We start from the raw sequence: 13,225 nt of genomic DNA on the forward strand, positions 1-13,225 counted from the left end.
ACATTTAACTACCAGCATGTACGTACATTCAAGCCAACTCATATCGAGGTCAAATATAAAGAACTAAAAGCCATCATACTGGTGTAATATCAATATTGTAAGTAGAAAATGCATGTTGCATTGAGATCCGAAACGTATGAATGAGGTGTATTTATGTAACTTTTACCTCAACTACAACTCATGTGTTGTTTATGTGGTACTAATTTATAAAGTTGTCATTTAGGCAGATACCACTGTGTAGAGATCGTTCATAGCGTTCACGGAATTTTGCTTCCCATTCAGTTTTCTCTGCAGAAAAGTTCTTTTCTAGCTGGTCATGCTCCTGATCCTGCAAAATATATATGAATGTGATCCTATCGTTTAAGGAAGTGTATGAATCGCAACTACAATTATTGTCCCCGTAGTCATCAGATAGCTAGGTACAAAAGCTCAGAATAACACCTATGACATATATGTTTTGAAAAGGGACTAACCTGTATCTTTCTTAAAGCCTCAATGCGTTTCTGCAAACACATCTTCTGAAAAACATGTCATAAAATACGACCTTTTTTATACCAAGCCAAGAGAACCAAATATATCTTATTTAGGTCAGGAAAATCGATCGATTCATCATTGTAACATGTTCTGCAATTCACTAACACAACGTTTTATTCTTTCCTAAAATGATGCATACCAAAACGTTTTGACTTAACCAAAAATGTAACACCCATGCCACGACTTGATTAACCCCACCGGTTAATGCCATAATTCTCATTGTAAACAAAGGTTCAACGGCATTGGACCACCATAACTCCTAATTAATTAATTAACTTATATCGTCATGTACAATATGCATGTCAAACCTTATTTCACGCCTCAGAAAACCTTGGTCAATTACCCTCGCTCATTAGTGAAGCCTAGCCTATAAATAGTGTCTTCCTCCAATTCTCAGACCAAGTATTCAGTCCAAGTCTGAAACGAGCTAGCTATTCCCAACTCCCAGTAGCCATGGCAATGAAAATTGTAGCATTGTCTTACCTGCTGCTAGTGGCATTACTCATCACCACCTTGCTAACCCAACCAGGAATAGCCAATGCGCAGTTGCCACAGACTCCTCCTTCGAATATTCCAGGCCTGTTTCCACCAGGAACTCCGCAGGATGCACTTAAATGTTGGTCATCTCTAACCGGCATTAGTGGATGTGTTACGGAAATCTTTCAATCTGTTTTCAGCTTGCAATTAGGCACCATTGGTGCCGACTGTTGCAAGGCCTTCCTTTCTATCGAGGAAAGCTGTTTGCCCAAAATGTTTCCTCTGACTCCTTTCTTCCCTCCTGTGCTCAAGAACTTTTGTGCTCGCCAAGGAGGTCCTGCTCCCCCAGCAAGAATCTAGGACAAGGTGTCAGTTGTATCACAATAAATAAAGAAGATGAAATCTACTCGACATTAGTAAAGAAGTCAAGTTTTAGTTTATAATGACGATTCTTGTAATACTTGAAGTAAAAAACCATCTTATCCTTCCAATCTAATGACTCTAAATTATTTTGGTATTTTTTTAAGGAAAAAAAAATATTGGCTTTTTTGTTTCTTTTTTTATTTTCTGATGGGTTGAGAGGTGGCGTAGTTCTGAGGAGCTGTGCGGTGGTGAGGATTTGGAGGATCTGGGCAGCTTGTGATTCTGGTGGGGTGCGTGGCGAGGCCAAGCGGTGGTCGTTGTATACTGGGTTGGATTAGCGCGGCTAGGTTGAGCGTGGTCGGCGCAGCGAGTTACGGCTGATAGGCCGACAGGTGGTGGGAGCAGACGGCGCTACACGGACACACGAGGAGATGAAGTTTGGGCCTACTCCAAATTATGTTGGGCCTTGTGGTTTTGGGCTACTCCTCTTTGGCTACCCTATTGGGGTAGGGCTTTAGCCCTTGGCCCAACTCTATGTTTTTGGCTTTTTATCTAAGCACAATCATTTTCTTGTATTAGAAACCTAGGTCTCTAGCAGCTCTAGCATAGTACCAATGGAGAATCCCGCTACCTCTACGTATTTGAATATATAATGAGTAAGTCTATTTCTATGTACCACTGTGGATACTATCACTATCTTCTTGCCTATTTGTGTCCTTAAATGACAGTGGAAGGGTGTGCAACGGCCTATTCTGGCTTGTGATGAATATACTATTTCTGCCCCAGGGGATTGATTCAAAAATAAATAAATTTAAAGAACAATTTTTTTCTATTCTTAAAAAAAAAAACAACAATTTTTCTTCTTCAAGCAAGAATAGAAAATATTCCATGTAATTTGATCAATAGATTTGCACATACACTCGATCAATAGATTTGAATAACACATGTAAATTATAAAAATATAATGTGAAATATACATATGCATATGTACGTGCGTTACGGTTTGAACCTTTTTTTTTCCCTTATATTTACATTGTAGATGATCTCTAACTAATACAATTGCTAATAACATAGAATATTTTCTTACCCCTTAATTTAGACATACATATTTTCTAAATTCAATTTATTATTGCTATTTTTTTTAAACGAAATTAATTAATATTTGAAAAGAAAAGTTAATGCCTATTTCCTATCACCTAATTCAATATATTAATAATATTTAGAAAGAAAATTTATAGGAAACAATTTAATTAAATGAAGGAAAATATTGGTAAAAAATTATGTAGACATATATCTTTTAATTTAATACATAATTAATAACTGCTATTAACACCCATATTTTTTTTCATCACCTAATTTAATTCATTAATATCATTGATGGCCCTAAAATCTAAAAGGAAATATAAAAGGGTAAAATTGGTGTTGCAAGATTATGATTTGGCAAGATATATTATATGTATGAAATTGAAAATAAAAATTTGTATTTACTTACATTACATGAGTCACATGGCACCTAAAATTGATGCCACAAAATCATTGAGGCCCTTTATGAAGTTATGAGTATCTTGCGACACTGTTGACCAATGCAATTAATGCATACCAAAATGTTTTGAGTTGACTAAAAATGTAAAACCCACGACTTGATTAACCCCACCGGTTATGCCATAATTTTCATTCTAAACAAAGGTTCAACGGCATTGGACCACCATAACTCCTTAGTGTAGAATATGCATGTCAAACCTTATATGACGCCTCATAAAACCTTGGTCAATTACCCTCGTTACTGAAGCCTATAAATAGTTTCCATTGTCTTCCTCCAATTCTCAGACTGAATACTTGGTCCAAGTCTGAAACGAGCTAGCTAGTCCCAACTCCCAATAGCCATGGCAATGAAAATTGTACCATTATCTGCACTGCTACTAGTGGCATTACTCACCACCTTGCTATCGCAACCAGGAATAGCCAATGCGCAGTCGCCACAGAGTCCTCCTTCGGTTCCAGGCCTGCTTCCACCAGGAACTCCGAATGATGTCCTTAAGTGTTGGTCATCTCTTGCCGGCATTAGTGGATGTGTTTTGGAAATCTTTCAATCTGTTTTCAGCTTGCAATTAGGCACCATTGGTGCCGACTGTTGCAAGGCCTTCCTTTCTATCGAGGAAAGCTGTTGGCCCAAAATGTTTCCTCTGACTCCTTTCTTCCCTCCCTTGCTCAAGAACATTTGTGAGCTCCAAGGAAGAGGTGCTGCGCCCCCAGCATTCGTGTGAGTTGTATCACGTACATTGAACAAAGAAAGATGAAATCTACTCAACATTGAAGTTGTCAAGTTTTACTTCCTGATGAAGATTCTTGTTCTAGCAATAATAAGATCTGAGAGAGCTAGGGTTTAGATTTCTTTTCCATCAGGATTGTAATGTACGTTTTGAATTATTAATTAAAAAAATTAGAGTTTTTTCTCTATTTTTGGACTCACATACTAGATTATATCATGATTAGGTTGGAGCTGTATTTAGGTTCGAAAGAAAACGCTCAGCTGAGTTAAAATTTAGTATACAAGCGCAATATCCTATGAGAAATTTTGAATAATGACTTTCTTCGAATCATCAAATTGATTTATAATCTCATTTTCTAAAAATTTATTGTAAGAAAATAACCAAAAGGTAAAGAGTCACAACTATCCCTTATCAAATTTTGTTTAATTTTCCACACTTTTACTTTCTCTCGTTCTTTCTACTCGATCACAATGGACTCCCTCGTAATTTTTCTCACCCCATTGTTATTCTTGTTCTCTTTGACAAATGAAAAGTTTACTGCAATTCCAACGACAAAGATTTCCTCAACACATATAAGAATACATTCAGATCATAAATTTTCTATTATGCTAATTACGGTCTAGGGTTCCTTTTCAACAAAATTCTGGTCTAGGGTTTCTGTTGTTTTAGTGTCAAAGATTTTTTTATCACGGTTGTTTGTACTATCTTAATTTTCTGATTTTATTGAGCAGCAATGGATACAAGTATTGCATGTGGTTCATAGTTTTCATTGTTCTTTCATGAGGATTGCATACGAGAAGAGATATTGTACTCGACTACTGCCAAAACTTGAGTAATATCTTGGAACTTCTCATCAAGATGTCAGGATTGTCAGCAGTCCTTTAAAAGTTCTAGTCCATGCGGTGCATGATATGGCATATGAATAACAATACTAAATAAGAGAATTTTGAAATTTTCTCAGGAATGGGCTGGATTTGTGTTTATACTTAAACTCCAATTGTATTGTATATTAATTGAATTGAGTAATTAATGAAAAAGAAACAGAACATTCTTAGGGGAAAAGAGAAGAGACGAGAGAGACAGAGGGAGAGAGAAATTAGTCAAAGATTGCTTACGAACATTTGGAAGAGAAAAGAGACATGGTGAGGGGATATTTATTCAACGATAAATAAAAAGCAATACGTTCTGTATAAAAAAAGGGTGCTTCTATTTGAACCCAGCAAATTTCTTAATATACCCAGCAATTAAAAAATTGTCCAGTATTTTCCAATTTTGCCCTCGTTATACTACACCCAGCATACACGAATCCACAACGCCACAAGTATAGCGGTTGCTATTGTTTACCGACGAAGACCTAGAACAAAAGAAACCACCGAGATAGAGGTGGTTCCTATAGCCTTTGAATTGAAAATGACTTCCACCGAGATCTTATCATTTAGAGTTCGCTCAGGCTGAAAGAGTTTGCTGTTTTATTGCGTTGTCGTGAAGATGGCCTGCATATGGCGGAGTCTGTTTTGGAAGTAGCAGCACAGGAATATGCAGAGAAAAGAGAAGTTCATGCACCAGAGATCATAGTACGTTGATCACACTGTCTATCTTCCACCCATCGTAATCCCCATGGTAATTCCTGTTCTGGAGGTTGTTGCATAATGGGAAGAATTTTATTGTGTTTTACCCCAAGTTATGAGTCCCTAGCGTGGTCTTTGACCAAAGGATCCATTGTTCAGTTGTTTATTTGTAAGCGTCACTAGTTTCCTCTTGTAAGTTAATTGCTAGCTGGTGAAGAAGAAGACTCACATGGGTTGGAGACTTAGAGTTTCATCTTAATCGAATTCATGGACTTTAAGTATAATAAGCAAGGAGATAAGAGGAAAAGAAAAACTCAAAAAGGTTAAAAGAGTATTTCCAATTTTCTTGTTCTCTGATTAACTTTTGTCCGTGGTAATGTAGTTTAGCTATCATTTTCTTTAGTGTTCATACAGTCTGGGCAGCCTCAAGAGCCTTAGAGATGCTCAGCTTACTACTATGTTTGCTAGGTTTAATTAAACAAGGGTTGTTGGGTTTATTTAAACAAGGGTAAAACGGGAAATGTAGAATAATATTTAGAATGCTGGGTGTATTTAGATATTTGCTTAGTACATTTAGAAAGACCCTAAAAAAAGGGGTGGTTCTAGTTAAACCTCTAGATTTGATACTTGACCTCTCCTACTTATTAAACCTCCAATTCATTTTTTCAAATATTTAAAAAGCTAAGTATACAGCCTTAATTTTACCAAAACACTCTTGAACAATTAAATATGTACCCGCAAATGATACTAGCGAAAACCTAGCGTCTCGAGACGAGAAGAGAGCGGCGGCGGTGGCGGAAACTTCTTCTTGAGTTTCCTCAAATCTCTGTTTGATCTAGCAAGTGAGGATTCTCGTCTTGGGTGTCAACATACGCGGGTTGAGTACTGGTGTTTGCAGGTTGGGTGGACAGATCGGGACCCGAGAGTCGGTGGCAAAGAGGTGATCTTTCTTTCTGACTTGCACCGACTATGAAGGCTTGCTTGGCGTTGGGGCGAACGTCGGAGCGACGTGTAGCAAATTGAGGAGGTGTGTGCAACTATAGGGCATCGGCAGGTCTAGGAGTCTCGGGTTCTATACCGGATTCGCCTGGGCTTGGTGGTCTTTGATGGACGCATGATGTTCGGGTGGAACGGTAGGCTGCCGGAGGGCCTGGCGGCGGCAGAGACAACCCTACATCAGAGAGTTAGGCTGCCCTCTATTCAGGTGTGGGCTTGGGTCGTTGGGCCTAGGCTCAACTTTGGAATTGGGGGGGGGGGGGTGCTTGGGCCTTTGGGCCTAGATTTGAGCTCAATCTTGGGCTGGTTGAGTCTGCTGCACTGGACAAGAAGAGCAAGACCAACCTGTTGTTGAGGTTGTTGGATCCTGAAGAGACTGAGGACAGTGCTGGCTCTAACCCTAAGGGGAAGGAGCTAGCATTTTCTTAAGTCTCTCAGCTGTTAGACATCTGGTTACAAGCCTTCTAAAGTTGGAGTAATCTATATGGGTTATTCTAAGATGTTTTTGGTTGTTATTTGTACCACAATTGCGTGCTGGCATATTAGACTAGATGATTGAGTTTTCCTTAGAGTAGCGAGGTTGTTTTTGCTTGTTTTAGGCTTGCTTTCCAGCGAGTGTTCCTTTAGACTTTAATGAGTTTAGTATTGACTTAGATATGATTATCTAGTTTTACCGGATCTCTTGTGTAAGTGCATGTTAGACTCTGGCCTGTTTTTATGGCTTTGATGACTAATAATATCAAATCCTATTTAAAAAAAAAAAAATTTAATATGTACCTTCAACAATTTGTTATATTTTTTTTATCTCTATTAATTCATTTAAAAAAAAACCATGACAAATTTTGTAAACAGTTTTTTATTTTTATTTTTTAATGAATTTTATTGTTTTATGACCTAAGAAAATCGTAAAAAAATAATAATAATTTTAGTTTATGATTTTTGAGTTCCATCAGTTTGAGAAGTGTTAGAAATCATTATTTGAGTTATTAAAAAAAAATCATTATTTGAGAGTGGCAAATTTTTGGTGTGAAAATAAGAACATGTGATTTTGGCCAAAAATTCACTTGTTGTCCCCACGATTTTGGGTAGAAATCATGGTCTCGACAATTTTTGTTGTTGAGAACTATGCCAACAAAATTGTGGTCCGCAAAATATATATTATTTTCAAACTTTTAGTTCGGGGAGAGCTATACTTGATGAGTTTTTCGTTTAGAAAAGTAACACTTGCATACATTACCTACTATTGCCGACGACTCTTGGGACAATGAAAGAAACTTACCACGCGAACAATTTCGTTTTCGTTAGCTAGTTATTTTTTAATGTTTGGTGTGTTTTACTATGGAGGTCTTGGCTTTGTCCCCCTCTTTTTGTATCTATTTTTTCTTTAAAAACATTTTTTTCCCTAATACTTAAATTAGAATTTCACAAAAAAAAAAAAAAAAGAGTTTGTTTCCTGTATAAACCTAAATTTGCAGCTTTGATTATTATTAATAAACTTTCAGCTGATCCTTTAGAGCTCAGTAGAAACACTTGTTAAACCCTTCTATTGCTTCATGTCGAATCAAGCCAAAAAGGGATTTGGGCAAGGTAACTACAACTAGTAATTGGAATCTTTTATTTTCAGCTTGATTAAGCTAGCTAATATTGAGCAAAGAACTCTTATTGCTAACTAAATTAGAAAAAAAGAAGAAGACACTTTTGTGTGTGGACCTGCAGTTAGCATATCAAATATTAATACGAAGGCATTCTTATCTTTTTGCTAAACTTCTTTTACTTGTTCTTTCCTTAACTCAGAAGATCGAACCAATTCGAATTAGGCTAGGGACTGCACGTCTGCACTTTATTCTGTTCTCATGCATTTGTAATTTACTTGATAACATTAATGAGGTATAATTGGAACTACATGAAAGTCGAACAAATTTTTTGGACTGATACTTATGGAAGATGATGTTGATCATGACCCACCTAATCACATGGATCTTATCCGGCTGAAAAAACCTATTCAAATGTTAAAATAACCCATTAAATGTATTTTCATATCTTTATTTTTGGACTATATGTGTATGAATTTCTGAATTTGAGAACACATTTTGTCTTACACACTGGTTTTGAGTCGGACACCATGGCCATGGATAAAGTTTCATGAATGGTAGCTAGCTACTTTTGAAACCTTGAAAGAGTATATTGCAGTTGCAGTTGTGATAACAGATCAACCTAAACAAGATACCCTGTTAAGTAAGAATGTAAGATAGATGTATGTAAAGGTTTCATAAAACTTAACTTGCAGCCAAGTAAATAAAAGAGACATGCTTATAGGTCAAATTGGGAGATTAGTCTAGTCAAAACCCAATGCTAGCTGCTATGCTGGTGTAGTTGGTGAGAGCTGAAGTCCACAAAACATACCTAGCAATATCTAAATCTAACATCAAACGGATTAGGTTAGATGGTTCTGTTTTGGGTGAAAACTCACCCGATCCCGTTGAAATTAAGCTAGCTAGGTACAGAAAACGCTTAAAATCTCAGACTAGTGCAGCAAAATAATAAATTAATAATTGCAATTGGACCCAAGCAATTTCTGAAGGTGGTTGAGGTATAGGTCGTGTGATGCATGCAAGTATGGGGAGATTGTCTTATTTTACACTCAATTTGGTCTAGATCAAGCCACATGCACATGGATATAGTCATATAGACACTCCATTAACCCAACAAACTTCAATTTTGGTACTTTGGTAGGCTGTAACATCATAGATTCTGATGTTTTTGCTTAATGCTTACTGCAGAAAATACATGATATATATATATATATATATATGGGTATTATATCATTTTATTTTTGTTATTCCAATGCTTAGATCATGAAAATGAGCTATTTTTGTTAAAAAAGAAAAAAGGGCAAATATAAAAGGGAAATTCTAGTGTAGTGGTGGGTATCTCATACCCACATTTACAAAAGTGAGAACAAATTTTGTTGTCAAACTTGTAATTTGAGTCATACTTTGTGTAATCTTAGTTCTAATAATGGTAATTACACCTCTTACGACATTTTACAAGTTTTTGAACAAATTCGTTGTCAATGTTGTAATTTTAGTTCTAATAATGGTAATTACACCTCTTACGACATTTTTACAAGTTTTTGAACAAATTCGTTGTCAATGTTGTAATTTTTGTTTAACTATATGTAAATAGTGTAAATGAATATGGTAACTTTTTTTTCAATGTTGTAATTTTGGTTCAAATACTTGTAAATTTTTGTTCAAATAGTTGTAAATGAGGGTATCTCATACCCACCAGTACACTAGCTTGTCTCAATATAAAAAGGATGAAAACAGAGTCTCGATGAGAATTTGTGTTGTCATGAATAAAATAGCTAGTCACCAATTAGTATTCAAATACTATAATCTCATGCCTTGCATTGGTTACCATGCATTCTATATTTCTTTAATTTGTAGTCACAAAAAAAATGTAGGAGACCATCTTTTAACCTTCTGGAACCATTAGTTCAACTTCTTATTTCAAACTATGAAAGCAAATGAGAGACTTTATAGATCTAAAAGGATAGAAACTGTATTTCCTTTGTACAAAAATAGAAATATCAAAGTAACCCTATTATTATGGGAAATTCAGACAAGCATGCAATACCATGTCAACTAGATTTTCAAAACAGCTTTTTCTACTCAGTCCCATTTCTTTCTGCCCTTGTGCTAGCGAAGTGCACGTTTTCGATTCCAAAACCAAGGCCAAATGAGTGGCTGGCCGCCGCTCTCAGACAGTAAAACCAGGGTTTTATTCAACTCTAATTATTTTGGTCCAAGCCAAAAGCAAAACCCACTTGCAAAAGAGTTGCAGCAGTTGCAACCCACCTCACATTATTCCAACACAGCTACAAAGTTCAATGCTTTTTCAAAAACTGAAAAGAGAAAATAACAGTTCAGTTTGGTAAAATAATACCCAAGTTGTCAAAAGAGAGGACCTTTGTCCTTTTTTGTCCGAGTATCACATGTTCTGTTAACTTGTTACTTCATTATCTGATTCACTTATTACATACACCAAAATACACCAAAATTCTGTTTTCCCTCTTAAGTAACCTCAAACTCTTTCACTTTTCATGTATGGGTTCCTATTCCTCACCCATTTATAGAGGAACAGAGAGACACTGATGAGATCTTGAGCATTCTTGGTGTGTAGGTTTCTGAAAATGGATTCTCAAATCTGGAGAACAGGGATGTGTTTCTGGGTGTGTTTGTTTGGTTTCTTGAGCTTCATTCATTGTGTGAGTTCAGAAGGAGAGGGAATAGGAGGAGGTAGTACTGAAGGTTTGGTTAGAATTGATGGGAAAGAACCCATTGGGAAAATTGATGAAGATTTTGTTTGTGCAACTTTGGATTGGTGGCCTCCTGAGAAATGTGACTATGGAACTTGCAGCTGGGGCAAGGCTTCTCTCCTTAATCTGGTATCTCACATTTGTCATTGCTTATAGTTAATGATCTGAAATCACTAATCTTTATTATGCTTTTGAGTGCTTGAACATAATTGTATTCACTTTTTTCTATCTTTGATGTTCTATAATAAAGTTTACCAGTTTGTCATGATAAAAGAAGAAAACTTTTTGGTAGTACTGTTCTATTCAGATTGAATGTTTATGAGTTAATTATGGCCATGTTTTGAAAGTTAATCTCATTATTTGGAAAAGCTTCTCTGTTCTAACTTCTAAGCCAATGTACAAATCTCAAGTCTGCTTTCTGATCTATTTTGTTTCTGGAAAATCCTTTCTGATATTTAATTGATAATTCTTGTGCAGGATCTAAGTAACACTATCTTATCAAATGCCATAAAGGGTAAGAACTCCTAGATATCTGAATGACTGTGACTTAGCTTATAATCTTGTATGAGCCTAAAATTTACTGAATAGAGCTAATTGTGCAGCTTTTTCACCATTGAAACTTAGATTGGGAGGTACCTTGCAAGATAAAGTCATATATGATACAGAAGACAATAAAGAACCTTGCCCAGTTCCTTTTGTTAAAAATACCACAGCTATGTTTGGATTTAATAAGGGGTGCTTACCCATGAAGAGATGGGATGAATTAAACTCCTTTTTTCTGAGAACAGGGTAAAAAATAATCTCTTCCCTATGTTTCTTCATTCAAATTTGGATTTTGAAAACCAGATGTAGTTGACATTATTCCATGGTATTGTTTTAACAGGGCTAAGATTATCTTTGGATTAAATGCCCTCCCCGGACGAACTTTACAGAGTGATGGCTCTGCAACTGGAGCTTGGGACTTTACCAATGCCGAATCTTTCATTCGGTACACTGTCAAACACAACTACTCTATAGCTGGATGGGAGCTAGGTATGAACACTGTCACTCGTTAAAAAAATAAAAACTTGTCTGAATTTTTTTTATTTTTGTCATGAATTTGTCTGAAGCTATTTGAATGTTGCTCAGGGAATGAGCTATGTGGGCGTGGAGTTGGAACAGCAGTAGCAGCAAGTCAGTATGTCAATGATACAGCTTCTCTGCATAACATAGTACAGAATGTATACAAGGGTGTTGGACCAAAGCCACTAATCTTGTCACCTGGAGGGTTCTTTGATGCACCTTGGTTCAAAGAACTTGCAGATAAAACCACCACTTCATTAGATGCGGTCACTCACCATATATATAATCTAGGGCCAGGTAGACATTGTTGATTTGATAAACTAATTTTGAAACTTCCTTTTTGCTCCCTAGTTCATGTTTTGGAATTAAAATCATACGTACCTTGTATTCTTAGGGGTTGATCAACACCTTATTGAAAAGATTCTTGATCCGGCGTATCTGGATGGTATTGCTAACACATTTAGCAGCCTTCGAAACATCCTAAAGACCTCTGCAACTTCAGCAAGTGCATGGGTTGGGGAAGCAGGAGGTGCTTATAACAGCGGTCATCATCTTGTCACGGATGCATTCGTGTTCAGTTTCTGGTAACTTTGCTTAACAGTTGATCAGCATTTTGTGCCATCTCTATTGTTCAGTTTCAAAAGGCGATTACTAATTTGGATGTTACAATAGGTATTTGGATCAGCTTGGTATGTCTGCATCTTATGATACCAAAACTTATTGCAGACAGACATTGATTGGTGGAAACTATGGTTTACTCAACACCACTACCTTTGTTCCCAATCCAGACTACTACAGGTGATTGATTGAATCATCATCTTTACTCTACATCTCATTTATCAGATTAAGGCATAATTCTTTCATATTCTCGTACCGTTCTTTTAAGTCCTGCTGGATTTTTGACTTTTTCCACGACAGTGCTCTTCTTTGGCACCGATTAATGGGAAGAAATGTACTGTCAACGAGGTTTGCTGGACCCAAAAAGATACGTGCTTATACACACTGTGCAAAACAATCTGTACGTCTACTAAAACTGCAGTATAAGATAAAGATGGTGGTGGCATTTTCTTTCTATCCGAGCTAATTACTATTTCATCTTGCAGAAAGGGATTGTAGTACTATTGATCAACCTACACAACACCACCATTGTTCAGGCCAAGGTTGCCTTCAACAGTACCTGGAGTTTGCGACATAGACACAAATATCACAAGTCTCATAGATCACATATGCTGAAGAAGCACCATAGCGGTCTAAGAAGCTCAACAGAAAGAGTGAGAGGTGATACAGAAAGAGAAGAATACCATTTGACACCAAAGGATGGAAATATACAAAGCCAAACCATGCTGCTTAATGGAAACGCTTTGAATGTGGATTCATCTGGGAACATACCTACATTAGAACCTATTTTTGTAAATTCATCGCAACCGATAATTGTTGCTCCATTTTCAATTGTATTTGTTCACATACCATACGTTGTTCCCCCTGCTTGCAGGTAGGTAGTACTATGTGGGATCAAAAGTGGTACCATATAGTGATTGCTTAAATAAGAGATAGAATACAATTCGATGATGGCCTTTTTTGGCTCCCTTTTTTCTCTCTTATTCAAATGAAGAAGATAAATCAATGAGTTTTCA

General features: G+C 36.5%; 3 protein-coding genes across 3 annotated transcripts; all 3 read left to right on the forward strand.

Moving 5' to 3' along the window:
• Positions 1 to 987: 987 nt before the first annotated feature.
• LOC112189149 lies at positions 988 to 1,371 on the forward strand. The gene has a single exon (XM_024328421.1). The coding sequence runs from the start codon at positions 988 to 990 to the stop codon at positions 1,369 to 1,371; it is 384 nt and encodes a 127-aa protein (XP_024184189.1).
• A 1,886-nt stretch (positions 1,372 to 3,257) lies between these two features.
• Positions 3,258 to 3,638, forward strand: LOC112189163 (egg cell-secreted protein 1.2). The gene has a single exon (XM_024328431.1). The coding sequence runs from the start codon at positions 3,258 to 3,260 to the stop codon at positions 3,636 to 3,638; it is 381 nt and encodes a 126-aa protein (XP_024184199.1).
• A 6,556-nt stretch (positions 3,639 to 10,194) lies between these two features.
• On the forward strand, positions 10,195 to 13,225 carry LOC112186967 (heparanase-like protein 3). Its single transcript, XM_024325551.2, has 9 exons — positions 10,195 to 10,658; positions 11,007 to 11,043; positions 11,132 to 11,318; positions 11,413 to 11,561; positions 11,658 to 11,888; positions 11,986 to 12,175; positions 12,264 to 12,389; positions 12,510 to 12,609; positions 12,695 to 13,225. The coding sequence occupies exons 1-9, from the start codon at positions 10,404 to 10,406 to the stop codon at positions 13,085 to 13,087; spliced, it is 1,668 nt and encodes a 555-aa protein (XP_024181319.1). The 5' UTR covers positions 10,195 to 10,403; the 3' UTR covers positions 13,088 to 13,225.

The sequence above is a fragment of the Rosa chinensis genome, chromosome 2, assembly GCF_002994745.2.
Source record: "Rosa chinensis cultivar Old Blush chromosome 2, RchiOBHm-V2, whole genome shotgun sequence".
NCBI lineage: Eukaryota > Viridiplantae > Streptophyta > Magnoliopsida > Rosales > Rosaceae > Rosa > Rosa chinensis.

Excerpts from the sequence above, each read along its gene's own strand:
- LOC112189149 (XM_024328421.1), top strand. The coding sequence starts at position 988 with ATGGCAATGAAAATTGTAGCATTGTCTTACCTGCTGCTAGTGGCATTA.
- LOC112189163 (XM_024328431.1), top strand. The coding sequence starts at position 3,258 with ATGGCAATGAAAATTGTACCATTATCTGCACTGCTACTAGTGGCATTA.
- LOC112186967 (XM_024325551.2), top strand. The coding sequence starts at position 10,404 with ATGGATTCTCAAATCTGGAGAACAGGGATGTGTTTCTGGGTGTGTTTG. Across the intron at positions 10,659-11,006 it reads AGGCTTCTCTCCTTAATCTG|GATCTAAGTAACACTATCTT; the intron begins GTATCTCACATT and ends ATTCTTGTGCAG. Across the intron at positions 11,889-11,985 it reads TATATATAATCTAGGGCCAG|GGGTTGATCAACACCTTATT; the intron begins GTAGACATTGTT and ends TTGTATTCTTAG.